General features: G+C 43.5%; 1 protein-coding gene across 3 annotated transcripts in view; it reads left to right on the top strand.

The window, feature by feature from the left end:
* ORC1 (origin recognition complex subunit 1) overlaps nucleotides 1-25,339 on the top strand; it is a 29,512-nt gene extending 4,173 nt beyond the window's left edge. The window contains exons 1-17 of one of the 3 annotated variants that reach the window (XM_053576492.1): nucleotides 329-444; nucleotides 2,404-2,503; nucleotides 3,136-3,263; nucleotides 5,657-5,839; nucleotides 7,664-7,978; nucleotides 10,201-10,567; nucleotides 11,469-11,573; nucleotides 12,011-12,203; nucleotides 13,925-14,022; nucleotides 14,862-14,963; nucleotides 15,367-15,538; nucleotides 16,134-16,241; nucleotides 16,460-16,609; nucleotides 18,086-18,205; nucleotides 22,508-22,677; nucleotides 23,178-23,265; nucleotides 24,456-25,339. In XM_053576492.1, the coding sequence (XP_053432467.1) occupies nucleotides 2,409-2,503; nucleotides 3,136-3,263; nucleotides 5,657-5,839; nucleotides 7,664-7,978; nucleotides 10,201-10,567; nucleotides 11,469-11,573; nucleotides 12,011-12,203; nucleotides 13,925-14,022; nucleotides 14,862-14,963; nucleotides 15,367-15,538; nucleotides 16,134-16,241; nucleotides 16,460-16,609; nucleotides 18,086-18,205; nucleotides 22,508-22,677; nucleotides 23,178-23,265; nucleotides 24,456-24,650 (2,589 nt within the window). In that variant the 5' untranslated portion in view covers nucleotides 329-444; nucleotides 2,404-2,408 and the 3' untranslated portion in view covers nucleotides 24,651-25,339. Of the gene's footprint in view, nucleotides 1-328; nucleotides 445-2,390; nucleotides 2,504-3,135; nucleotides 3,264-5,656; nucleotides 5,840-7,663; nucleotides 7,979-10,200; nucleotides 10,568-11,468; nucleotides 11,574-12,010; nucleotides 12,204-13,924; nucleotides 14,023-14,861; nucleotides 14,964-15,366; nucleotides 15,539-16,133; nucleotides 16,242-16,459; nucleotides 16,610-18,085; nucleotides 18,206-22,507; nucleotides 22,678-23,177; nucleotides 23,266-24,455 lie in introns of those variants that run through there. The other 2 variants (XM_053576490.1, XM_053576491.1) reach the window with 2 other exon arrangements.
* The last annotated feature ends 2,055 nt before the right edge of the window (nucleotides 25,340-27,394 follow it).

Below are 27,394 nucleotides of genomic sequence, written 5' to 3'. Positions count from 1 at the left end.
TCAGGCAATCCACCCACCTCGGCCTCCCACAGCGCTGGGACTACAGGCGTGAGCCACCATGCCCGGCCGCTACTGTGAATTCTAATAACAGATTACTTTTGCCTGTTTTGAACTTTAAAAGAGAATCAATATTATATGTATTCTTTTGGCATCTGGTTTCTTTAGTACAATATCATTTTGTGAGATTTCCCTCACGTTGTGTGTGGTTCTAGTTGATTCAGTTTCATTGCTTAATAGTGCTGGTGTGAATATTCTGGTTCATGGCTTTATGATATTTATATATTTCTTTCAGATACGTTCTGTTGAAATTCGTGGGTCATGCTGTATGCACAGGTTCAGCTTTAGTAGATTGTACCAGTTCTCTGAAGTGGTCACAATTTTTGTGCTCCGTGTCCTCTGCCAATGTATAAGAGTTCTGGCTGCTCTGTCTTCTCGCCGTACTTGGTATTTATTGTCTTGATGATTGATTGATTGATTATTATTATTATTTGAGACAGAGTCTCAAGCTGTCACCCTGGGTAGAGTGCCCTGGCATCACAGCTCACAGCAACTTCAAACTCTTGGGCTTAAGCCATTCTCTTGCCTCAGCCTCCGAGTAGCAGGCGCCCGCCACAATGCCCGGCTATTTTTGTTGTTGTTGTTGCTGTAGTTGTCATTGTTTTAGCTGGCCCAGCGGGGTTCGAACCCACCAGCCCTCGTGTATGTGGCCAGTGCCCGACCCACCAAGCACTGTCCCAATTGATTATTTTTAAAAGTTCTCACTATGTTGCCCAGGCTGGGTTGTTTGTTTTTTTTTTTCTGAGACAGAGTCTTACTCTGTCGCCCTGGGTAGAGTGCAATCATAAGCTCACAGCTCATATCTATAATCTGTCAGTTGCCACCCTGAGTATATGGGGCCGGCCCCCTACCCACTGAGCCACAAGCACTGCCTTAAGCTCTTAATTAAATATTTTTTAATTTAAACATATGGTAGGCTGGCCCTTTCTACCCACAGGTTCTACCTTTGCAAATTCAAAAAATTAGGAAAAAAAAAAAACCAAAAAAATACAACAGTAAAAATAATAATACTAAGTTTAAAATACAATATAACAATTATTTACAGAGCATTTACATTGTGTTAGATATTAAAAGTAATCTAGAAATGATTTAAAGTATATGGGAGAATGTGTGTAGGTTATATGCACTATGAGCTCATGCCTTTTTGTATGAAGAACTTGAGCATCCTCAGATTTTGGTAAGGTTAGGATTGGGGTCCTGGAACCATTTCCTATAGATACCAAGGGACAACTGTCTGGGTAGCATCGGTTAATAACACTGATACTTTTGTTTTTTTGTCAGATATATAAAACTCATTGCCATTTCCCCAAATGCCACTTGAAAATTTTTTCCTCTTAACCATGAATCCTTCATTTCATTCTATCTTACCAATATTTGCCAATTATTCAGTATGCAGCTCAGGAAACCCTTTTAGTAATGCCTTCCTTCCTGAACAGCTAGAAGACCTGGTCCTCTAACTTCCAATAGTTTCACTGGGCTCTTTTTTGTTTTTTGTTTCTGTTTTTGCAGTTTTTTGTTTGTTTGTTGCAGTTTTTGGCCGCGGCTGGGTTTGAACCCACTACCTCCAGCATATGGGGCCAGCACCCTATTCCCTTGAGCCACAGGCACCGCCCTTCTGTTTTTGTTTTTGTTTTTGTTTGAGACAGCGTCTCACTTTGTCGCCCTCGGTAGAGTGCTATGGCATCACAGCTCACAGCAACCTCCAACTCTTGGGCTTAAGTGATTCTCTTGCCTCAGCCTCCCAAATAGTTGGGACTACAGGCGCCCGCCACAACGCCTGGCTATTTTTTTTGTTGTAGTTGTCATTGTTGTTTAGCAGGCCTGGGCTGGGTTCAAACCGCCAGCCTCAGTGCATGTGGCCAGTGCCCTAACCATTGAACGAAAGGCGCCAATCCTCACTGGGCTCTTTGAAGTATTAGTTGTCCTTTATTGTATTTATGTTTTAACCCCTCTGGATTGTCAGTGTTGTGAAGACATTTATGTTTTATTTTCACACTGGCAGATGTTTCACACCTCTTGTGCCTTGTTCCTGATAAACACGGGTAACATTTGTAGTTTTCTTCCTCCTGTTTCCCTGGGTAGGAAGAGATAAAACCTATGCTTAGTAGGAGATGAGCATAGATACGAAGTTACCTCTGTTTGAACATGGATGGTAATAAGTAATCTGTGTTTAATCTTCATAGAGCTTGACTTTTTCCTTACAGGAAATGTTTTCTCAATCTAAAATGTATGGGAGTCTTTCAAGGGCAGAAAAAAAGGCAGAACTCACTGAAGGCAGGGAGTGGCTCTGTCTGAGAATCCATCAGAGCATTTTCCTACTAATTCAGAGTTAGGAAATCTCCACAGGAGCCATGGCACACTACCCCACAAGGCTGAAGACCAGACAGACTTACTCGTGGGTTGGCAGGCCACTGTTGGATGGACAGCTGCACCACAAAACCTATAAGTGAGTGATGGAATTGTTTGCTTGTCCTGGAAATATAATTTCTCAAGCTAAACTGTTCATAGCTGTATCCAGCCTGTTCTAATTACTGTATATTGATGATTAAGGGATAGTAGAAATGGATTAATTGTAAGGAGGGGTTTTGTCTGATTTAAGAAAATGGCAGCTAGCATAAATACAGCAACTAATGATGAGGCAAAATTATGACCAGTTAATAAATAATTGACATGTGTGATAATGTCCTATTTACTTAGGCGAGTTCTTTGTAGCTCTTTGATATTTTGATAAATAGTACTGTGTCTTTCCCAGCCCTAAAGATCTCAAACAATTCCATACTGTCACTGGGCTGCTTTCCAGCCTCAGGAAGCCTGTCTTGTTCTTGGTCAATAACTGAGCAGAGTTAGGTTCATATTGAGGCCTTTGGGGTCATGACTCATGCTAAAACAGTCCATTGAACCCACCGTCCAATCTCTCATGTACCTGGGTGAATTTATTTCCCAGTAGGAGAGTTGGTCACTAGAGAGAAACTGTTTAGGAGATCTAGAAATTGGAGAGCACATCCCCTTATGCCCAAGGGTCTAAAGAGCTTGACCCACATTAAGAGATTCCCAATATGTTTCTCTGTTGCTTTCTAGAGAAATGTGTGTGAAAATAAAAGGTGATTCAACTGAGATTCACATCCAGGTTGGACAGTTTGTGTTGATTGAAGGGGAAGATGATGAAAACCCATATGTTGCCAAATTGATGGAGTTGTTTGAAGATGGTGAGTTATGGGCCAAAGTGAAAACTATTCCTTATTGTGAATGATTGGGATTTAGGAAAGAGCGGAGATTGCTAATTCCTGCATTAGACTCTGAAGTGGGGTCACGTAGGAGCTAGCTGTACCCTTTTCCATCAAGAAAACATCGCTCAACTGAGGCAGTATTGAGTAAAAAAATGGAACCGAAGAGCTCAAGAATTTAGCTTTTTTGTTATTTTTAGAAGTAAGAGCGGCTATTGAGGCAGGATTTAGGGGAATGGAGAGAAAGGATGAATTTGGGAAGATGACAGAAGGAAAAAATAGACGATCTGCACTATGGTAGAAATGGGTCCGTTAATTCTGGCCGAGGAAGTTAGTCATTTTGTTAAGTGCAACTTTTTTTTTTTTTTTTGAGGCAGAGTCTCACTATGTCACCCTTAGGAGAGTGCCATAGTGTCACAGCTCACAGCAACCTCAGACTCTTGGGCTCAAGCGATTCTCTTGCCTCCGCCTCCCAAGTAGCTGGGACTACAGGCACCTGCCACAACGCCCGGGTATTTTTTTTTGTGTGTGTTTGGTTAGCTGGCCTGGGCCGGGTTCCTACCCGCCACCCTAGGTTTATGTGGCTGGCGCCGTGACCACTGCGCTACGGGTGCCAAGCCTGCAACTTCTTTAATAAGGGAGGAGGTAAGTTGAATCTGGAAGATGTATCAGTTGGTATTCAGTAAGGAAAGCAAAAACACTTTAGGTATTTTACAAAGAGGTATTTGTGTAGGGAGTATAAGTATTGAAAAGGCTGGAGGAAAAGGTGACGTTTTCTTAGAGATCAGTAAGTGCAAGGAAGCCCCTACCGCCCCTTAGGCTGAAGGAGCATAAAGGAAGCTAGCATTAACCAGAGCCCGGCATTCACAGCCTTGGCTGATTTGCTGAGCTTCTAACCCTCAGCAAACAGGAAAGAAGGGAGCGCACAAAGGTAGAACTGAGCAAAGCACCCGGAGGAGGATTAAGACGCGATCTGGACAACGCACAAATGACTCTTCCAAAAGATAGGAGAGGAATGGCAAGGTCTGTGCCTACGGGAAGGACTGACAACAGGGGATAAAGATGTTTTATGTCTTCACTATAGTTCCCTCTTAAGCACTGCTTTGTTGGTGTCTGCAGTTTCAGTTGCCCAAGGTCAACTGCAGTCCAAAACTATTAGTGGTAAATGGAAAAAGTAGAAATAAACAGGAAGTTTCAAATTGCTTGCCATTCTGAGTAGCGTGATGAAATTTCATGCTGTCCCACCTGGGATGTGATCCATCCTTTTGCCCCAGTGTATTCACACTGTACAGTATGTATACCTATAAATATAGGGCATAAGTGGGGTTGGCAGTATCTGTTGTTTCATGCATCTACTGGGGGATCTTAGAACGAATCCTCAGCAAATGAAGGGGGGGTGGGGTGAGGGTGGGGTCTCCTGTACACGGATAGGACAGATCTTCCATCAGTCTAATGTCCACGAGGGGGAGAAATGTGGGCTTTTGTGTGCAGATTTAGAACCCTCTTGTGGTGCCCCAGTGGATGGCTTTAGTCTTACTCTAAGAAGGAAAGATGCAAAGATTATGATGGCACTGATGAGTGTATGTGCTTTCTTTTTTTTTTTTTTTTTTTTTTTTTTTTTTGAGACAGACTCTCACTATGTTGCCCTGGGTGGAGTGCTGTGACATCACAGCTCACAGCAACCTCAACCTAAAACTCTTGGGCTTAAGTGATCCTCTTGCCTCAGCCTCTCAAGTAGCTGGGACTACAGGCGCCTGCCACAACACCTAGCTATTTTTTTTATTGTAGTTGTTGTTTAGCAGGCCCGGGCTGGGCTCGAACCCTCCAGCCTCGGTGTACGTGGCTGGCGCCCTCACTGAGCTATGGGCGCTGAGCCAGAGTGCATGTCCTTTCACTGAGAGCTAATGCTGGTATGGGGTGATATTAATGATAAAGATGACAATTACAAGCATACATGTGCCAGAAGTCAGCTCAAGGGGTCAGTGCTTTAATTCTTGCAAGGATTTTTGTCTTCCTGCTGTGTAATACCGTCTTTATAATCACAGATTTTGATTTGTTCGGTATCTGATCAGAGTAGCTCTCCTCAAAGGCCTTTTGTGATTCTTTTTTATGCTCCACCAGGCAGTGGAACAATGTGAAGAACATGGGTGCTTGAGTCAGATTGTCTTGAATGGTCCTGTGACCTTTGACAAATTATTTAAGGCCCCTATCACTTGATAACTTTGCCTATAAAAAGAGGCATAGTAGCCAGCTAGAAGTGTTGTCATGGGGATTAAAAATCATACACGTGATCTTAGCACGGTACCTGGCATTCAGGAAGGGCTCACTGAAATGTCCTCATCTTAACCTTTCCCTTTCCATCTAAACCTTCCTAGATTCTGACCCTCACCCTAAGAAACATGCACGAGTACAGTGGTTCATCCGATTCTGTGAAGTCCCTGTCTGTCAACAGCATCTGTTGGGCCGGAAGCCTGCTGCACAGGAGATATTCTGGTGTGATTACCCTGGCTATGAGAACAGCATTAATGCTGAAACCATCATTGGCCCCGTTCAGGTAGGTGGTGTCTGATTCCTGGTTCTTTTTTTCTTTTCTTTTTTTTTGGGGGGGGGAGAGACAGTTCCACTATGTCACCCTAGATAGTGTGCTATGGTGTCACAGCTTACAGCAACCTCAAACTCTTGGGTTTAAGTGATTCTTTTGCCTCAGCCTCCCAAGTAGCTGAGACTACAAGCACCCATCACAACCACTGGCTATTTTTTTTTTCTGTTCTTTTTTGTTGTTGTTGTTGTTGTTGTTGTTGTTGTCATTGTTGTTTGGCAGGCCCAGGCAGGGTTCAAAGCCGCCAGCCCAGGTGTATGTAGCCAGCACCCTAGCTGCTGAGCTACAGGCACCGAGCCCCTGGTTCTATCTTGAAGCTTATTTCTGTCTGTCTCCTAAACTGCTTGACCACAGAAATGTTACTAGCTCTAATTCACTCTGTGGGAGTGAATTTTTTCCTGTCATCTTCTCTGCTTGCCTGCCTGCTTCATCTCAACAAATTTTTCTTTCTTTCTTTTGTTTTTTTTTTTTTTTTTTTTTTGAGATAGAGTCTCACCCTTGTAGAGTGCTGTGGCATCTCAACAACAACCTCAAACTTTTGGACTTAAGCAGTGCTACTGAGTAGCTGGGATTGCAGCCCCCTGCCACAACGCCTGGCTATTTTTTTGGTTGTTGTTTTTGTAGTTTTTTTTTGTTTTGTTGTGTGGCAGGTCCGGCCTGGGTTCGAACCCACCAGCTCCCGTGTATGTGGCTGGCACCCTAGCAGCTGAGCTACAGGCACCGAGCCTCCACAAATGTTTATTGAGAGCACAAACCGTGGGTTAGGAGCCTCCTGCAGGAAGTGACACGAAGGTTGAAACCTGAGGGATGAGCAGGAATTAGCCAACGTATCTCAGTGGGAAGTTATATTTAGTTGTGATTGTGGCAGGCATGAAGCATTGTGAGGCTGAATGCGCTGGGTTAAATGACGGCTTCACCTTGAGTAAATTGGTACAAAGAGTGCTAATTTGTACAGGCAAATTTGTGTTATGCAATTTTATTAATGAGCTGCTGGTTTACAGGCTGAAGTGAGAGACACAGGTCCGCCGACTAAATAGGTAGAACTACTTCAGGCCCCCCAAATGGGACTAGATTGTGATGTGAAATGTGGTTGTGTGACGATTAGATGGTTGGTTTCATGGTAGGGCAGAGAGACTTTGGTCTAGCGAGACGATAATAATTTCTCTCTGAGTTAAATGGCTGAAGGAGAGAAAGGGAGAAGCAAAGGGACAGGTTGGAGCAGGACCGTGTCACGGCCATTTTGAGGAGTACTAAGCCCTTCGTAGGTAAGATGGGGCCAGATTTTAGAAGGCATTGAAAAACTTGTGTAAGTAATTTGAACTTGCTACAGTGGGGGCCATATTGACTATAGTGTGAGGGAATGTGTTTAAGAGAAACATTTATGGGAAAATTTGGTGAGTAAAATGGACTGGCAAAGCTATGTAGGCTGTGAATGTCAGCTAGGAGGAATCGGTGGGAATAATCTAGGAGTGAGATGATGTGTGCTTGAACTAGAGTAATAGGAATTAGGAGGTGAAGCCAGTAATTTAAAAAATGAAACAAATGATTTACTCTAATGTCTTTAAAGCTGTTGATGATTAAATTAATAAGTGCTCAGTAAATGTTAGCTGTTGTGTGTTTTTCTGTCAATATGCTGTGCTGTGTGTGCCTCTTTAGATTGGAAAAGTAACGTCCCAGGCACAGATGTAGTCTTAAATGGTTTTTAGTCATAGCTCTGATGTAATATTCCTTGGTTCTTCGGGCCTCATCTATTTATTTGCTTGAACTTCCTAAATTCAGGTAGTAGCTTTAGCCCCAGATGAAGTGGTACCTACGGATCTGGAAGATGAGAAGATATTCTTTGTGAAACTATCCTGGAATAAAGAGAAATTCAGGCCACTCTCCCCAAAACTATTTGCGGAGTTGGAAAAACTACCGGATGGTAGCTCCAAGGGCCAGAAGCGCGTGGGAACCAAGACTAATTGCATAGAAAGTCCTTCTTGCACCCCAGCAGAACATGTGGTCACAAGGATTGAATCAAAGCACTCCACTGCCAAGTCTCGGCAGACGCCTACCCATCCCGTCACCCCAAGAGCAAGGAAGAGGCTGGAGCTTGGCAGTAAGTATGGAATGGGTCACAGTTCACACTATTGGGGTTAAAAACCAGTGATAAAATATTAATTCACATGACAGCGTTGAGTTTAGTGCAGCAGTGGGCCAGGTCCTGATTGGACATAAGTTGAAATACACATAACTTAAACTTTATCATTTTCAACTTGACATTAACACTCACATCATTGTGCAACCATCACCATCATCTTCCAAATCTTATATGATAATTCCCTATGCCCCTCTTTCCCCAGCCTCTGGAAACTACCATTCTAGAAGAATTTGACTGCTCTAGGTTAATTCATGTAAGTGGAATCATTCAGTATTTGTCCTTTTGTGACTGGTTTATTCCACTTACCGTAATGCCCTCAAAGGTCATCCATATTGTAGCATCTATCAGAATTTGCTTTTTTAAAGCTTCACGTTCCATTATATAAGTCTATCGCATTTTGTGTGTCTGTTTTTCTGTTCATAGATGCTTTTGGTTATTGCAAACAATGCTGTGAGCGTCGGTGTAGCAAATCTCTCTTGGAGGTTCTGCTTCCGTTTCTTTTGAATATACACTCATAAATTGAATTTCTAGATCGCGATAATTCTATTTCAATTTTTAGGAAATTGCTATAGTGCTTTGCATACTAGCTGCATCATTTTGCTTTCCCAGCAGCAGTGCACAAGAATTCTTAATTTCTCCATATCCTTGCCAACACTTGTTATATGAGAGTCATCCATTCCTTTTTTATTGCTGAGTAGTATTCCTTTGTATGAATTTACCATGTTATAGGTTCCCAGTTTAAGGATATGTTGTTGTTTCCAGTCTTGGGTGAATGTGAATAAAGCCTCTGTAACAATTCACACACAAGCACTAGATAACTCTTCTGGCCTTCCCGGCAGCTACTCCCCACATACCACCTGCTGAGGCTGACTGTGAGATCTGCCTCTCCTTTATGTCCTCACATGTCCCCTCTCCTCCTTTCAACTCTGTTCAGATTTCACCTTTCTTTCAAGATCTGTCTCAATACATCTTCATTAGTGCTTAGGTGCTTTAGGGCAATTATTTTACTTTGTATTAAAAATACTCTTGTAGGGGGACCGGGCATGGTGGCTCACACCTGTAATCTCAGCACTCTGGGAGGCTAAGGTGGGGGGATTGCTTGAGCTCACGGGTTTGGGACCAGCCTGAGCAAGAGTGAGACCCTGCCTCTAAAAATAGCTAGGCATTGTGGCCGCCACTTACAGTCCCAGCTACTCAGGAGGCTGAGGCAAGAGAATCGCTTGAGCCCCAGAGTGTGAGGTTGCTGTGAGCTGGGACGCCACAGCACTTTACCAGGGGGAACAAAGTGAGACTGTCTCCAAAAAACAAAACAAAATAAAACAAACAAAAAACAGTCATGTATGTCATCTCTCCTGTTAAACTAGAGTGTCTTGTATGTGGGAACCAGGATTGAAGTTCATTCTACTTTTTTTTTTTTGTTTGTTTTGTTTGTTTGTTTTTTGGAGGCAGTCTCAAGCTATCGCCCTGGGTAGAATGCTGTGAGAGTCATCATAGCTCACAGCAACCTCCGGCTCTTGGGCTCAAGTGATCCTCTTGCCTCACTTTTTCTATTTTTAGTAGAGAAAGGGTCTCACTGTTGATTAGGCTGGTCTCAAGCAATCCACCTGCCTCCATTCTTCTTTGGTCTCCTTCAAGCACCTGGCACAAGCCTTGCCATTTTAACAGCTCAGTTGATATCTATGAGTGAAAGGTTGGGGTCCTTGGTACCTGTGATACTAGTGAGGGAAGAGCCCAGAAATTGCCTCCAGGAATCCCTCTTCTCTCTATTAAGCAGATATAATCTGGGTTAAGAAAGATCTAGGTCATGTTACTTGATTGCATCATTATTATAAATTTCTTCAAATATTTTGGAGTTAGGGTGGAGGGTGTGTAGTATCACCCTGGGTTGAAAACCACCATTCTGGTAGATTATTTCAAGGAAAACTAACTGCCAAATATCTATAAAAACTGACACAAAGGATAACTTATGGTTCTACCTATGAAAGTCACTTATCAAATTTAGGAGAGAGATGAAAAATTGGTGCTACCTAGCCTGGAGAAAGAAAGCATGGGCTACTTTAACATATGGATACTTCATTTCTTTGTATGATTCAATGCATGAATTTGGCTAGACTGGGATTAGGGGGTTATTGCTAAATAAGAAATTGATACATTGTCTTTGTGATTTCTCTCGGGCTTAGGTTTCCCTGGGACACCCAACACTAGGATGTCCCAGACTTCACGTGCCTCCTTGGGGTCTCTGGGAGGAAATAAACGGAAAATGTCCCTCTCTGAGATCCCTTCACCTTCTAAGAGGTCCCTGTCTAATAAATTTCAAACCGTGTCTCCAGTCCTGAAAGCCCCAGAGAAAAGTGGAAAGATTCAACTCTTTGGTACTAAAGATGACAAGAAGGCTTCATCTGAACGTCACATGATCCTGAGAACCCGAATCTCAGCTTTGGAAACCACAGAAATTAGTGAGGACAGAACACTTAACCCGATCAGCAGGAGACGGAGATCCTCAGGGGTGCCCTCAGTGATTCTGAAGCCAGTATACATCAAAAAGAGGTGACCAGAGACATTACCCACAGAGCAAATTAAAATCCTTCACATAATGTTAAATGTCAAAACAATTAGAACAGTAGATGGAAAACCTATGTCATAGAATCCCTGAAAAGCTTTTCCAAAATACAGATTTCTAGGCTTCTTCCCAAACACTGGGGGTCGTGCTCTAACCATTGGGCGCAGGAATCTGTATTTCTGATACTCTTAGGATGATTCTGATATACCCAACTGTCATGTGGGGAATCACTACTCTAGAAGATAATTTCACAAACACACGTTGCTTTGCAGTTCAAGATTTCATTAGTTGCTGTCGCTCTTTGCCACATTTTAATAGTCATTTTTTTAATTAGTTTTTTTTTTTAAACTGGAAACCATTCTCAAATACAGTACAAGATAATGCATCTAGAATAAACTTTGCAGTTTGGCACTAGATAATGTTTGTAGATAATGGGCTATACATACGAAATGCGACGAGCCAGAAATTACACATTTTAATGTTTGCTGCCTAGAAACTTAAGCACCTGGCCCATTATAGGCTGCTCAGCAAGTGCTTTACGTTGACTATATTCCTGCATTGCTACTCACCTTGAGCCTGGGTGTATACTTCATTTATAAATACGTCAGAAACAAAAAAGGTAAAGAACTTTTGCCTGGGGTTAGTATATCCTGGTGTCTAGCTGGGGAGATGGTGAGTCTGATTTCAATAATAAGCTTTAGGCAAACTTCGTTTTCTCAGTTTGAGTCAAACTTCAATTATAAACTTTTTAGCAAAGTGTGATTGGCTCTTTCTAAAGTAGCTATAAAAAGAATTAGCCATTCAAGCCACCTAACTACCTTCGAGTGTCTGCTGTGGTTCCCTGGTGATCAAAACCCCTTCCTTTAACCTTGCTGTGACATCTTGCAGGGATACAAAAGAACAAGAATCTCAGAATGAAGCTGCCTCTGCTCCCCGTCGGACTTGCAGAAAGAGTTCTCTCTTGTCTTTGGATCGGATTAGACAGCAGCTTCGGTAAGTCTGCTCTGTGGTGGGCAGAAAAACATTGTTGCCATATGTCATACCTATAATCTGATCCCTTAAAGCTTCTTATGTTGTTATTCGCCAATCTGTTGAACTTTACCTTTTACTTAGCCTTTTACTTTACCTTATATCTGGAATTATGTTAAGTTTCACATAAATGTCTTAGTTTGAAAGGGACCTGGGGTTAGGTGGCTCCTGTGTCCCCTGATCATCGTGCCTGACAAGACTAGTGGGGGGGGGCATGAATTTTGAATTCTTCATTATAAATAGTAATAACATCATATAAGTTAATGGCAGGGTTAAATGAGATAATATAAATAACACCAGGGCAGGGTGTCTCTAGCAAGCACCTGTATTGCCTGGTCGCAAGAGTGACACCAATTTAGAGTTGAACACTCAATGCCAGAACATATGTCCCCACCATTCAGGTTTCTAGGTTATGACAAAAGTGAAAAAGAGGAAGAGTTCCTGCCAGCAGCAGAGATTTCAGACTGGAGCAGTGAGGAGGAAGAGGCTTCCACGCCACCCCATCCCAGGAGGACACTCAGAAATACGTCTAAGAACCTCCACTTGTCCTTGAAGTCATCCTTACAAACCCCCTCCAAGACGCCAAAGAAAACCGTAAGCTTCTTTCTTAGGTTTATTTTCCGTGAGACATCTCTCTTTCTCAGCTTAAAAGTTGAGAATGAGGCCATCACTCAATTAACAACAGCTGTATTCTGAGCATAGGTCTGTTATAGTTAAACCTTTTCTCTTGGAATATTCGTGGAGGAAGGGACCTAAATGAACGGCAAGACAGACTGAATCCAGTAGACAGTAGGTTTTGAGTTCAAGGTCCTTTTAAGGTACAGAATCAAATGGCCAAGGGCCAGACTTCCTGAGAAAAGTAAACTTGAGTCCTCTTTTCATTTCTTACAAAGAGCACTGGCAGAGTACTTTGTACGTGCTAAGGATTCTCAGTGGGTTCTCAGTCCAGGACTGCCAGCCCGATACACCGAAGAAACTGACATTTCTACTTGGGTGTTGGTAAAATTGTGCAACAGCAAGATGGGGATAAGAGATGAATGGACATCTTTTCTGTTTCCTGTGTAATTTTAGCAGAACATTAAAAGGCATTAAGAAAAAAAGGGTCTTCTCATGTTCAAGTATATTTTAGGAATGTTAGAATTAAACAGTTAAACAGAAGTAGCAACTTGTTCTTCAGAATATAGTTTAGAAATGCTTGATTACAAGATTTTTCCTAAAGCTCATGTCCATTTCTCCATATGCAGATGTGATTGGGCTTGGGTTGAAGTCAAAGGAAAACCTCTAGGGAAGGGAATCTAGTGAATACGTTTGGACCGGAAGCCGTCTTGCCTGGAGGTCCTGAAATAGGCAAAAAGTCACTCTTGTTCTGGTTTGATTGCGTTTCCTGGTCCTCACCCAAAAGAAGGGATACAGGGCTGGGGTACTATCAGCCTAATAAAATAGGTCACAAGTCCCTCAGTTTCTTGGTGGGGCTTTGTTATTCCTTTCTCATTTTCTCCTAAACTATATAAAACCTTTTAAACAGATAGGGTCTAAGTGCTTTCTGCCTGAGGAAGAGGTAGAGAGATGATCACCCTCTGGCCAGGCAGGAAGCAGAGGGTGGGTGGAGGAAAGGGCCCCCACGGAGGGGACACCGTGACGAAGAGGGTAGGAGTAGTTGGCCTGCTCTGTTGAACCATTACAGCAAAGAAGAAAAGGGCTGTTACTGAGCAGGGACTCTGGGGTTTGGGGTAGAAAAATCTGGTGGTTTCTCCAAGTACTGTGTCACGGACTGTGGTGGTCCTGGACTAAAGCTTGGCTGTATTTCCAAATAAACCTCCAGAAAGAGTTAATGAATCAAACCTCAGTTTATGCCTTCTCTTGTACTCTGTATTGGGTTTCTTAATAATTTGTCTTTTAAAATATTTTACTTTTGGGGCGGTGCCCGTGGCTCAGTCGGTAAGGCGCCGGTCCCATATACCGAGGGTGGCGGGTTCAAACCCAGCCCTGGCTGAACTGCAACCAAAAAAAAAAAAGATATTTTACTTTTAAATAATATCCAATCCATACTTTTATTTATCCTTTCTTCAGATTGACATTATGATACTATGGGTACATTACAAAAAAGAAATCATCTCTGGACTATGAACAAAGTGTGTGTGTAACATGTGGCAAGAGAGGGGGACTCATGGAACTTTACACGGGAGGGAACTAAGAAGAATTTACCGTCTCTCTTCCTTTTATGAGATCAGCATGAATCACATTTGCTGGTGTGTCCTGAGTGGTGTTGTGCTTTGTTTTTCCTTTTGTAATAAGTTCTCTGTTTTTGAATATAGCCCAAGTCTAGAACACCCCGTCATGCCACTCCTCAGATTCGCAGCCGAAAGCTGGCTGCCCGGCAGCCCACCAGCATGCTGGAGGAGGCCCGGCTGAGGTAATGCTGCTCTTGGGCCCCTTTCAGATAGTCAGGGTTCAGTGAGACGGGAGTAGTTAGCAGTCACTAATACACCCGACAAGGTTCAGAGTAAAATGAGTACATGTGTTTTGAATAGAGAAACCTCTCTTGAGTGGGCAAGGTGGCTCACACCTGTAATCCTTTCGCTCTGGGAGGCCAAGCCAAGTCGATCACTTCAGTCAGGAGTTCAAGACCAACCTGAGCAAGAGTGAGACCCTGTTTCTACAAAAAGTAGAAAAACTAGCTGGGCATCATAGGGGACCTGGGGGTGCCTGGAGTCTTAGCTACTTGGGAGGGTGACACAAGAGGATCACTTGAGCCCAAGAGTTTGAGGTTGCTGTGAGCTATGATGATGCCATGGCACTCTACCCAGTGAGACTCTGTCTCAAAAAAGAAAAAGAAAAGAAAAAAGAAACCTCTCAAGCAGTATCTGGGTGAGCCAATGTGGACAGGCAGCCCTGGGAGGAAAGACCTGCTGGTTTTCTCTGGGATGGAAGGTGGTTAATGGGGACAGTGTCTCTTGGTTATGGTGCCCTTTTGAACCATTTAGAGATTTTTCAGAATGGATGTGTCTAGATCCTGCCAGAAATCTAGTGGAGTCAGTCTCCTGTGGGATGGGGTCCACCCACATGATTTGGGTGGAGAAAGAGGGCACGGATTATGAGGCCAAGTAGAGAGATCTGAGAAGGAAGGCTTTCCTTTGCATTTGAGTTTTTGTGTAGAAAGCGTAGACAAGTCTTTTCCATTATTGAGTCACCTACTCAATAAACTCAAATTGACTGAAAGTCTTCCTTTCCCCCATTTACCACCAACTGTAGGCTGCATGTTTCTGCTGTACCTGAGTCTCTACCCTGTCGAGAACAGGAATTCCAGGACATCTACAGCTTTGTGGAGAGCAAACTCCTTGACCATACAGGAGGGTGAGTGATGCTGGGACAGGCAGGGAGGTTGAGAAGAAGGCCTCTGCCGGCAGCCACCTCAGGTGTTACATACGGTTCAATCGGATGGGATCTCCCAGTATCAGCAACATAGACAAAGTCATTGCGGAAGCCTAAAGCTTCTGAAGCAGCTTTTGTTGTCAAAGTAATTCTACAGGAACTGAAACTGGCCTTGTATGGGTGGGCAGTTTGTATACAGCATTGCTAGTGGAATGAGTGATTCTGTATAAACAGGTCCTACTTTTACCAGCTCCTGAGGCTGGTCCTGCCCCCCATTTCAGGCATCTTGGTCCGTCCATCAGACACATTCCCACATTGCAAACTGATGACGGGGTGGGGCGGCTGGCACAGCCCTCGCCCACAGGCTTTCCCCTTCTTGCTCTAGGTGCATGTACATCTCTGGTGTCCCTGGGACAGGGAAGACCGCCACTGTGCACGAGGTGATCCGCTGCTTGCAGCAGGCAGCCCAAGCACATAACGTTCCTTCCTTTCGGTTCATTGAGGTCAATGGCATGAAGCTCACGGAGCCCCACCAAGTCTACGTGCAGATCTTGGAGGTAAGCGAACCCATTTAGGCTATTTGGAAAAATACAGTTTCTTGATGCCACATGAAAAAGGAAAAGCTTACTTAATTTTGTGTGTATCTCAGATGTTTATGATATACCAGATTTTGTCCTTCGTATGAGGTGGCAAGGGCAAGAAAATGGAATTCTTACCCTAAGGACCCTAAGGCCTAGGGGCTGGGTAGTGGATGGCTGGCTGGAAGCTGGTACCTGCCAACAAGGGAAAAGCCATGGCTCATGGGTGGCAGTGTGACAAACAAAGGAGACGCGGCCAGCAGCAGGCCGGGGTCTGAACCTTGCTCTTTCATTCATTGGCTGTTGTCCTGGGGCAGGTAGAATTATCTAACGGTGATTTTAAGGGAGCGGGCAGTTTTGGACCCGGCTTGAGACTCATGTGCATTTCGAATGCACTTTCTTTACCTCCTTTCGGTGCTTTGTATTATCTTCACAGCTTCAGACTAAGTAGAAGTAGAATGTAGGATACTGAATTCCTCAGTCTAAGTAGCTTCTTCCATTTATAGCTTTAACTATTAAGCCCAGGGGAGTAAAATCCTTACAGTTGACCACAACTGTTTTTCCCCTAATGCAGAAGCTAACAGGCCAGAAGGCAACGGCTAACCACGCGGCAGAAATGCTGGCAAAGCGATTCCGCACTCCGGGGTCCCCTCAGGAAACTACAGTGCTGCTTGTGGACGAGGTGAGTTGCCCACGGGAGGGCTGGAAGAGAAGTGGGGTGGTGTGTGACCGATGTTCCAGGAGAAGTACTGAGTGGGAGAGGAGTTGCGGCTCCCTTCTGTGTCCATCTGTGCCGTCCCTGGTTGATTGCCTTGCCTTGGTGCTGAGACCTGGTGATAGGTCTTCATTCTGGAGCCCCAGCTCATGCTCTGACCCTGCATCTCTTCTTTTCCCTGGAAGCTCGACCTCCTGTGGACTCACAAACAAGATGTAATGTACAATCTGTTCGATTGGCCCACTCACAAGGAGGCCCGGCTGGTGGTTCTGACCATTGCCAACACAATGGACCTGCCAGAGCGAATCATGATGAACCGGGTGTCAAGCCGACTGGTAGGTTCTAGGGCAGTTCTCAAGCTCTTCTTAATAGATCTATAAACCGAGGCAAAGAGTCTGCAAAAACGAAGACGTGGAAATCAAAATAAATGCGGAGGTTAAGAAATGTGATTTCTGGCTTGGCACCTGTAGCTCAGCAGCCAGGGCGCCGACACATATACCAGAGCTTGGCCTGCCAAGCAACAATGACAACTTTAACAAAAAAATAGCCGGACGTTGTGGCAGGCTCCTGTAGTCCCAGCTACTTGGGAGGCTGAGGCAAGAGAATCGCCTAAGCCCGAGTTCAAGGTGGCTTGAGCTGTGACGCCACGGCAACATAATTAGACTCTGTCTTAAAAAAAAAAAAGAAAGGAAGAAATGTGATTTCTGAAATGCTTCTAATTTCTATGTTGGGATGAAATATGCATGACTTCCTGCAAACATTGTATCTTTTTGGTGTTCTCTGCCAGTGTACTTTTAAACTGCCAAGCCCTGGAGCTTTATTTATTTACTTTTTTGAGACAGAGTCTCACTTTGTCACCCTGGGTAGAGTCTCCTGGCTTCACAGCTCACAGCAACCTCAAACTCTTGGGCTCAAGTGATTCTCTTGCTTCTGCCTCTCGAGTAGCTGGAACTACAGGTGCTTGGCACAATGCCCATCTATTTTTTAGACACAAGGTTTCACCCTTGCTCTGGCTGGTCCTGAGCTCAGGCAATCCACCTGCCTCGGACTCCCAGAGTACTGGGATTACAGATGTGAGCCACCATACCTGGCCTTTAATTATTTAAATAAATGTTTAACAAGTGTACATGGCTCACACCTGTAATCCCAGCATTTGGGAGGCTGAGGTGAGGATCTCTTAAGCCCAGGAGTTTGTGATGAGCGATGATCTTATTGCTACACTCCATCCAGCCTGGGTGACAGAGTGAGACCACTGTCAATGGTCAATCACAAATTTAAAAAAATCATCATAATAAAAATGTTTTAAGCTCTTACAACCTGCCAGGTACTTAGAATAGAGCAGTGAACCTGGTGTGCCCTGTACTTAGAATAGAGCAGTGAACCTGGTGTGCCCTGTACTTAGAATAGAGCAGTGAACCTGGTCTCCCTGTGTGGATCCTCACTGGCCTTGTAGTTCAGCAGGAAGCACAACAACAAATCATGAAAAGCCAAGTACTGTCGTAATGCACAGCATAGACCCTAAGATCCTCCTGCCCACTTTAATGAGACCACCCCTGCTTGGATCAATTTCTAAATGACTCTGATAGAATGAAAGTTTGTAAATGAAATAAAAACATAGTTTGAGAACCATTGCCTTAGAGGATACCACTGTTGTGATGACAATAGCTGAAAACAGTGGTAGTCCTGGGATGGAATGTGTAAATCATTATATGGGACTTGGGAATCCGGTCTGAGGGCTCAAAGGGAGAGTTTCCACCTAGATAATCGATGGGAATTAGTAATCTTGCTCCTTTGTCATTCTGGCTCCCCAGGGTCTTACTAGGATGTCCTTCCAGCCCTATACTCACAGCCAGCTGCAGCAGATCCTGGTGTCCCGACTCAGACATTTAAAGGCCTTTGAGGATGATGCCATCCAGTTGGTAGCCAGGAAGGTAAGTCATCTTCAGGGAACTCCTAGCACCACCCACAACCAGTCAGCAGGCCTTTGCTAAGTACCTGCTAGGTTTGAGCTGTTCTGGGTGCTCACCACCTTACCTACAATAATATTAGGTTGTTAAGTATGAAACCTCTGCTCTGGTGGGTGTTGAGGTTGGTTCCACATTTTGGCGATTATAAATTGAGCTGTGATTGCAGGATCAAATGGGAGGTCTAATTTTAGTTCTTTGAGGATTCTCCATACTTCCCTTCCAAAGAGATTATATTAGTTTACAGTCCCACCAACAGTGTAAAAGTGTTCCCTTCTCTCCACAAGCACGCCAGCTTCTGCAGCTTTGAGGCTTTGTGATGTGGGTCATCCTCACTGGCTATCAGTGTTATCTCAGATGGTTCTGAATTGCATTTTTCTGATGATCAGGACTGATGAGCATTTTTTTAAATGTTTGTTAGCCATTTGTCTGTCTTCATCAGGGTCTTTTTAAATTTTTTTTTTTTTCTTTTTTTTTGTAGAGACAGAGTCTCACTTTATGGCCCTCAGCAGAGTGCTGTGGCCTCACACAGCTCACAGCAACCTCCAACTCCTGGGCCTAAGCGATTCTCTTGCCTCAGCCTCCCGAGTAGCTGGGACTACAGGCGCCCGCCACAACACCCAGCTATTTTTTGGTTGCAGTTTGGCCGGGGCCGGGTTTGAACCCGCCACCCTCGGTATATGGGGCCGGCGCCCTACCAACTGAGCCACAGGCACCGCCCTGGGTCTTTTTAAATTTTTATTGTGAAGACACATCCTCACTATTTCAAATGCATATTTTGGCTTGTGATTATCTTAAAAAAATTTTGGAGCAATTTTTTTGAAACCATAGATAAGTCAAAACTTCGTGTTGTTCTTGAATGTAAGTTCCATTGTGGAACCAATGCAGCGTAGACAGCTTGAAATATCAAGAAGTGTTTGGGAAGGATGTGGCTAATGAACAAATGGTACATCCATGGTTCGAAAAGTTCATTTTAATCTGGAAAATGAGCCACATGGGCAACCTGAGACCAAGGCTGAAAGATGTAGTGGGAATGAATCTGTCTCAACCTACAAGCAAGGTTTGATGTTTCTGTTCCAACAATATTAGACCATTGAAACAAATCAGCAAGGTAAAGAAATTGGATAAATGGGTTCCCTGTGAATTAATTAAATAACCATCAGCAGGGAAATTGCCTCCAAGCTTGCCTTTCTTTACTGTCACAACATAGAGGCAAACCATTTGTACATTGTATTGTTATGTGAGATGAAAAATGGATTCTTGGGCGGTGCCTGTGGCTCAAGGAGTAGGGCGCCGGTCCCATATGCCGGAGGTGGCGGGTTCATACCCAGCCCCGGCCAAAAGAAAAAAAAGAAAAAAGAAAAATGGATTCTTTTGGACAATTGCAAGCCTTTGGCACAATGGTTGGATAAAGATGAAGTGCTGAAAGAGTCCAAAACTGAATATTCATCGCAAAAGCTGGTGGTGTCTGTTTGGTTGCCCAGCACTGGTATTATCCAGTGCAGCCTCGTGAAGCACGATCAGTTGATCACAGAGGATGTCTGCTGCATCCAATTGGATGAAATGATGAGGATGCTTGTGATGAAGCATCTGGGACTGGTCAGTAGAGACGGGCAAGTCCTCTTGCAAGATAATAAACACTCTACCACACATTGCACAAACAGTGCTGTGCAAACTACAGGAGCTGGACTTGAAAGTTCTCTGTCATCCACTGTGTTCACCAGACCTCGCACCGCCTGACTACACTTCTGGGCTTTCGCCCTTTCTTGCCAGGAAAAATATTCAATTCTCAACAAGCTGTGGAAAATACTTCTGCGATTTCATTACAACTCACTCTCCAGGTTTCTTTGCTGCTGGCATATACAAGCTGCCATTAAGACAGCAAAAGAGTGTTAGTAGTTTAGGCACATGCTTTGATTAATTGTATAACTATTTGTTTGAGATGTAATAAATCAAGCCTTCAATCTGAAATCAGACATTTCACATATAATGACCTAGTGTCTATAAGTACAGAGACTCTTTGTTTATCCAAGTTTAAGAATAAATCTCTGGTCTTCTGCCTGAGTAGGAGAGGGATAATCTCTAGGCCAGAGAGTTTTGTGGGAATAGTCCAAATAGCAAGGCCTACAATTTTCTCAGAGAACCTCCCTCCCTCAGTGGGCCTGTTATTCACCCAACAGTGTGAAATAGGGGAAGGATTTAGGACAAGGATCAGCAAACTTTCTGTGAAGGGCCGGTAGTACTTTGCCTTTACATCTTGAAAGCAGCGCTAGACAATATGTAAATGAATGAGCATAGATGTGTTCTGAGAAAACTTACTTATAAAAATGGTTTATGGACCATATTTTGTTGATTCCTCATCTAGGGCATCTTAGAGTTAGTTTCTTAACTTTCTCTACTTCCCTTAACTTTTGACCTTAATCTTCCTTATATGTTAGCCAAAAATCGCCCTCTTACCTCCACTTCCAGTGTCACTAACTCCTGAACAGTCTGAAATGTTTAATGTCCTTGGATTCCTCGCTACTGGCTCAGGCTAGGACCTGGCTTTTCCCAGCCTGCTCCGTCAACCACTGTTCTTCTACCTCCTTCCTCCTTTGCAGAATTACATTGTTTACTCCTTTCCTGCTGCTTCTCTTCCTTTTAGGGTCTCGGTTTTTTTGTTTTTTCTTTGTTTTTGAGACAAAGTCTCAAGCTGTCACCTTGGGTAGAATGCTGTCATATCATAGCTCACAGCAACCTCAAACTCGGGCTCAAGCCTCAGTTTTTCTGTTTTTTAATAGAGACAGGGTCTCACTTTTGCACTCAGGCTGGTCTCAAACTCGTAAGCTCCAGCGATCCACTGGCCTCAGCCTCCCAGAGTGCTGGGATTACAGGCATGAGCCACCGTGCCCGGCCAAAAACTGGCGATTTTTCCTGCCATCCCTTCTGTGGGATGGATTTCATTCACCCTGGGACTGTAGAGGAAGTCGTCTTCCAAGTTCATGCAGAGTCTCCTATTAGATTCCATGTTGGGTGGGCTCTGACTTTTTCTTTTTGTCCCAGAAAGGATGCTTAGGTTCCCCAAGGTTCATGGATGCCCTCAGGGTAAGACAGTTTGGGGTATTTTCTTGCTTCCTAGGGTTCCCCTTTCACTTTGTGCTAGGGATCCTGCAGCAGCCCCACTCACCACTAGTGGGTGCTGCTCCACCAGGATGTGGGGCAGGTGACAGGAGGGAACAGAAGGGATGAGGCAGCTGTATGTCACATCCTTACCCAGTCATTGTGGGATGGCAGAGCAAGGGATGAATATACGCTGATGTGCACAGTTCGGTTTAGGGTTACTTAGAAGTGATTTTTTTGTTTGGAATATTGTAAATTTGAATTCAAGAAACAGAAATAATACACAAAACCTTTTAAATGGCCTTTAATCCCACTTCCCAGAGGTGACTACTTTTAATGTCTTGGTGTGCTGTGTACCATGCACTTTGGAAGGATGTGATCCTTGGGGGTGGGGGGGGGCTGTTGCCAGAAAATATGGTGGTGGTCAGGTGGACGCTAGAGATTATTGGCAAGTACTGGAAACTCAGAAATTGAGATCCTTACAGGCTTCAGTGTGTCTAAAAATTCCTTTTTTGAGACTTAAAATGTAAGTGGCCGGGTGTGGTGGCCACACCTATTATCCTAGCACTCTAGGAAGCCGAAGCAGGTGGATTGCCTGAGCTCAGGAGTTTGAGACCAGCCTGAGCCAGAGCAAGACCCCCATCTCTATTCAAAATAGAAAAACTAGATGGGTGTTGTGGCAGGCTCCTGTAGTCCCAGCTACTTGGGAGGCTGAATTAAGAGGATCACTTGAACCCAGGAGTTTGAGGTTGCTGTGAGCTATGATACCACAGCACTCTACCCAGGGTGACAGAGCGAAACTCTGTCTCGAAATAAAATAATCAAGATAAAATAAAATGCAAGTGGCCTTCTAAGTCAGCTTGGAACAGTGTAGATTCCCTGAGAAGGCCTGGGAGCCCTTCAGCTGGTGAGCACTGGAAAGGCAGGAGAGGCACCAGTAGAGCCATTGGTCTCGTGGGTTGGTCTGATTCATCTAACAGAACAGTGGTTCAGATTTCGGGAGTGAGCGACGATACAATCATCCCCACGCTTCCTTGAGGCTCTCTGCCAGGGGTTAGTACTTACGTTTAGGCTTAAGTCCACCACCACCCTTCCTTTTTAGTTGAACACAGGATCTGTCAGTACTTTTGGGCTAAGATGGCCTCAGGAATAAAATGCTCCCTCTTGTAGGTAGCAGCCCTCTCTGGAGATGCACGGCGCTGCCTGGACATCTGCAGGCGTGCCACTGAGATCTGCGAGCTCGCCCCCCAGAAGCCTGGTGCCCCCGGCCTGGTCACAATAGCCCATTTAATGGAAGCTGTGGATGAGATGTTTTCATCATCATACATCACTGCTATCAAGTAAGCTGCTCCCTAGCTGAAGAAGGCCATGGAAACGTGTTTCTCTTCCCAAGTCATTACTCACCCAACCTGCGTTTATTTACTAATGATACAGTTCTTATTTAAAGGGCATAGTCTAGTTAAGGACACAGAAACAGGGATGACAGGAGTACACTTGCCATTTATTCATCAGGTGTTTAGGGAGCAAATGTGCGATGGGAACAAGAAGGAAGCAGGTGGTTCTCGCTCCCTGTGGTACGCTCAGTTCATGAAATGGGGGTGGGGGTGTGGGTGTTTCTTAGATACTAGTATATTTCTAGATGTGGTTGCCATGTTCCCTTACTTCCAAAGTAGCGTTTTCTGTATTAGTTTGAGACACTGGGGTGGAGTGGGAATCTTGCCATATAACATAGCCAGTTTTTTCTCTCTCCTCTGAAGGCACAGAAAAGTTTTGTTTGGCTTTCCTCTGGGCTGGTGGCACATCCACTTACAAGAACTCACATTTCCTCATTTCCTTTAAGAAACTCCTCCATTCTGGAACAGGGCTTCCTGAGAGCCATCCTTGCAGAGTTCCGTCGGTCAGGCCTGGAGGAAGCAACATTTCAACAGGTGGTCTTTTTTCAAATCTTAGGTTTTGATCTGTGGCTTTTAAAATATATGAAAATTTCAATCAGTGTGTAAGTTTGTCTCTGTCTTGTGCCACCCTGACTGTGTTAAAGGTTATCAGACCAGCACCTATTTTTATGTGATATTTTACTGAGTTGGATAAGAACAGAACTTTGGCGATTGGTTTCTGCATGTTAGTTTGAGGGCCTACTATGTACCAGGCACCATTCATGGAGTAAGATGAACAAGATAGTTACTGCTCTAATACAGCTTATGTTATAATGGGGCAAGGCCATGTTCAAAGATCAATCACAGCCCAGTCTGAGCACTGTTTAATTTCAAGTAAATCAAATAAGAGGAATCAGTAGGGCTTGTGCCTTTGTAGTTTGCTTAAGTCTGGTGTTCCCAGGCTGCCTTAGAAGAAGAACTGTTGAAGGTATTCACGAGTGTGTACCTGAGTGTATGTGTCTGTGTTTATGTACGTTTTACATATCTTCATTCAACTAACACAGGTCAGGGAAGCATTTTCCTTTCAGCTGATTATACATGCTTTCATAAACATTGAATTGCTCTCCATTGTGCCCTTTCCAGTCCTCCTAGAGCCCAAGACAGCTCTTCTGCAGAGGGCAGCATTCACTGTAGTTTGTGAACATTTCCCGAACATCTGCAGTGTGCCATTCACTCTGACAGCTGCCGTGAACCCTGAGCCGAATTGGTTAACATCCTTCTTCCTGACACACTTCCAGTCTTGGTGGGGTTGGGGTCGGAGGGATGGACTCATGAAGATGTAAAGTGGAGAGCAAGCAGAGCTGCTGCAGACTTGCCTGACCCAGCTTCAGGGTAGGAATGTGTTTCCAGCTGGACAACTGCCTCCCTTTATTTCTTTATAAAAGGCCTTTATACTTTTCCAAGGGTCATTGCTTTGGCATCTTTTCACTCTTAACTGATCAGGAAAGTGTCGTTTAGCAAAATTTGACTTGAATTTTGACATTCTCAGTTGTGCAACTCTCAGCCCCCTGGATACCAGGACTATTTGTATAGTAGTGACTTTATTGGGGCACCCATTGATGTGCTCTGGAATATTTGGATCCTGAGTACCATGTGTCTGATTTTCGTAAAAGAGAGATAAATGATTAGATACAGCCTCAAGACTGCCTTTCCTCTTAACCTGTGCTTTGGTTTTTTGTGTCTAGATATACAGTCAGCATGTGACACTTTGCAGAATGGAGGGGCTGCCATATCCTACCATGTCAGAGAGCATGGCCGTGTGTTCTCAGCTGGGCTCCTGCCGCCTCCTGCTGGTGGAGCCCAGCAGGAATGACCTGCTCCTTCGCGTGCGGCTGAACGTCAACCAGGATGATGTGCTGTACGCGCTGAAAGAAGAGTGAAGAGCCGTCAGGAGGAAGCACTGTTAGCTGCCGGGGTTTTATTTTTGTTTTTGTTTTGTTTTTGAGACAGAGTCTCACAATGTCTCCCTTGGTAGAGTGCTGTCACGTTGCAGCTCACAACAACCTCAAACTCTTGGGCTTAAGCGAGTCTCTTGCCTCAGCCTCCCAAGTAGCTGCCACAACGCCCGGCTATTTTTTGTTGTTGTTGTTGTAGTTGTCATTGTTGTTTGGCAGCCCCAGGCTGGGTTCAAACCCACCACCTCTGGTGTATGTGGCTGGCGCCTTGGTCGCTGAGCTACAGACGCTGAGCCAGCTGCTGTTTTCTAAGAGCTTGATTTCCCTTTTTCTATGCACATGAAATTGTTGTAGCAAAGTATATTGAATGCAAGTGACTCGTGTGTTTTGAAATTTTCCATTAAATAATTGCTTTTTCCAGAGCATTTGGAAAGTCATTACAAACATCAGTTTATAAACCAAACTGTCTTTCTTACAATAGGCCCAGAGGCCCTCTCTCAGACTTTTATTTCTATTACTAGCCCTGCCATTTATTTAATGATAACATATAAAATATGTAATTTTATGTATATATGATATTGGATGAATGTAAAATAGTTCTGGGAGAAAATGTAAGAAATTGGTTATATTGGTCACCTAGGGTCAGGGTTTAGATACTCTGACAGACTTTACACTGTATATCATTATGTGTCTTTTAAGTTTTGAACAACATGAAAGAAAATTTAGCATATAATAAAAGAACTGCTGGAAATAATAAGCAATCTCTAGCAATAATAGTTAGAAAATGTTAAATTTTTTAAAGGTACCATTTATTATGGAAGTCTTTAAATGCAACACATTTATAAGGCACAGAAAATATAAGGTACCTAGTCAATGTGTAGCCTAAATCTATTGATAAGAAAATTGTCAGATGAATACAAAATGAAGGAGAAATATTCTACAAACCAACTGTTCTACTCATGGAAAAAATATTAATATCACAGAAGGAAAAAACCCCACAAAACATGAAGGAACTATTCTAGACTAAAGAATTCAGAGACATGACCTCAATGCACCATGCAAACCTTGACTGGGCCCTGGAATTAGGAAATACGAACAATGATTATAAACTGTATTTGTATTAGATAATAGTATTTATTATGTATTTTGCAAGGGTAGGAAATTTGTGATTATGTAGGGAAATGCAGTTCTTAGGAGATTTATGGTGAAATATTTATAAGTGAAGGGTCAGTATCTACAGCTAATTCTCAAATAGTTCAAAAAATGAGTGTATATATATATATATGTATGTATTCATGTATAGATAACTGCATAAAAGAATCAGTATCAGTATATTAAGGATTTCCATAATAACATAAAGAAAAAATGGGTAAATAAAAACACAAATGACCAACTTAATTGAAACATCAAAGGAGGCGTGCAAACCAAAAACCTTTCTGTGATGATATGGAGCTGAACCCCAAATGCCCCAGTGATGGGAGTGAAATACTTTGCAGATACTTTGCTGATAGTTGGTCTGGAAAATGCAAGAAATTCTATGAGCCAGAAATTTTTTTTTTTTTTCTTGAGACAGAGTCTTAACTGTGTTGCCCTCAGTAGACTGCTGTGGCGTCACAGCTCAAAACAACCTCAAACTCCTGGGCTTGCCTCAGCCTCCCAAGAAGTATCTGGGACTACAGGTGCCTGCTACAACTCCCAGCTATTTTTTTGTTGCAGTTGTCATTGTTTAGCAGACCCTGGGCTGGCCTCAAACCCACCACCTTTGGTGTATGTGGCTGGTGCCCTACTCACTGAGCTATGGGCGCTGAGCCTAGAAATTCTAAGTATGTACCCTCAAGAAGTTCACATATGTACACCAGGAGTCATGTACAATATTCAAATCATTTTTTATAATAGCAAGCCATTGGAAAAGTGACTTATATTCATACTGTGGAACCCCGTTCAAAAATGAAAATCAGCTAACTAAAAGTATACCTATCAACGTGGATGAAGCTTACAAACAGGGTTGAGCAGAAAAATAAGTTGAAGGAATTATTCAGTAGGATACCAATAATAAAATGTTTCCAAGCTTGCAAAAAAATATACCATGTGTTGCTTAAGAAGACACATATGTGGTAGAAATAGAAAAGCTCAGGAATAACAAAACGCTGAATTCAAGAGGGCTGTGGTGGATCACCCCTGTAATCCTAGCACTCTGGGAGCCCAAGGAAGGTGGATTGATTGCCTGAGCTCAGAGGATGGGGACCAGCCTGAGCCAGAGTGAGACCCCATCTCTAAAAATAGCCAGGCAACGTAGCTGGCCTGTAGTTCCCAGCTACTCAAGAGGCTGAGGCAAGAGAATCGGAGCCCAAGAGTTTCAGGTTGCTGTGAGCTATGACGCACTTGGTAGACTGCACTCTACCAAGAATAACAAAGTGAGACTATCTCAAAGAGAAAAAAAAATTCATAATAGTGGTTCGTCTTTGGGAAAAGAAAGTTGCCATATGGGAGGTGAACAGCTGGCTTCAACTATATTAATAGTGTTTTTTCTTAAATTTGTAGTAAGTGCCCACAGTTGTTAATTCATGCACACAAGGAACTACTGAGTGTCTACTGTGCACAGTATTGCTCCAGATGCTGGAGATACTTTATAGAAAAAAAAAAATTCTGCCTTTGTAAATGTGAAATATCGTATATCTTTGTGTGTCTCTTAAGTGTTTAATATAAAAATTTTTAAAAGGAATGAGAAA

This window comes from Nycticebus coucang, chromosome 22 (genome assembly GCF_027406575.1).
Source record: "Nycticebus coucang isolate mNycCou1 chromosome 22, mNycCou1.pri, whole genome shotgun sequence".
In the NCBI taxonomy this organism is placed as follows: domain Eukaryota; kingdom Metazoa; phylum Chordata; class Mammalia; order Primates; family Lorisidae; genus Nycticebus; species Nycticebus coucang.
Note: the sequence above shows the minus strand (reverse complement) of the source record. Positions and strands in the feature narration are given on the sequence as shown.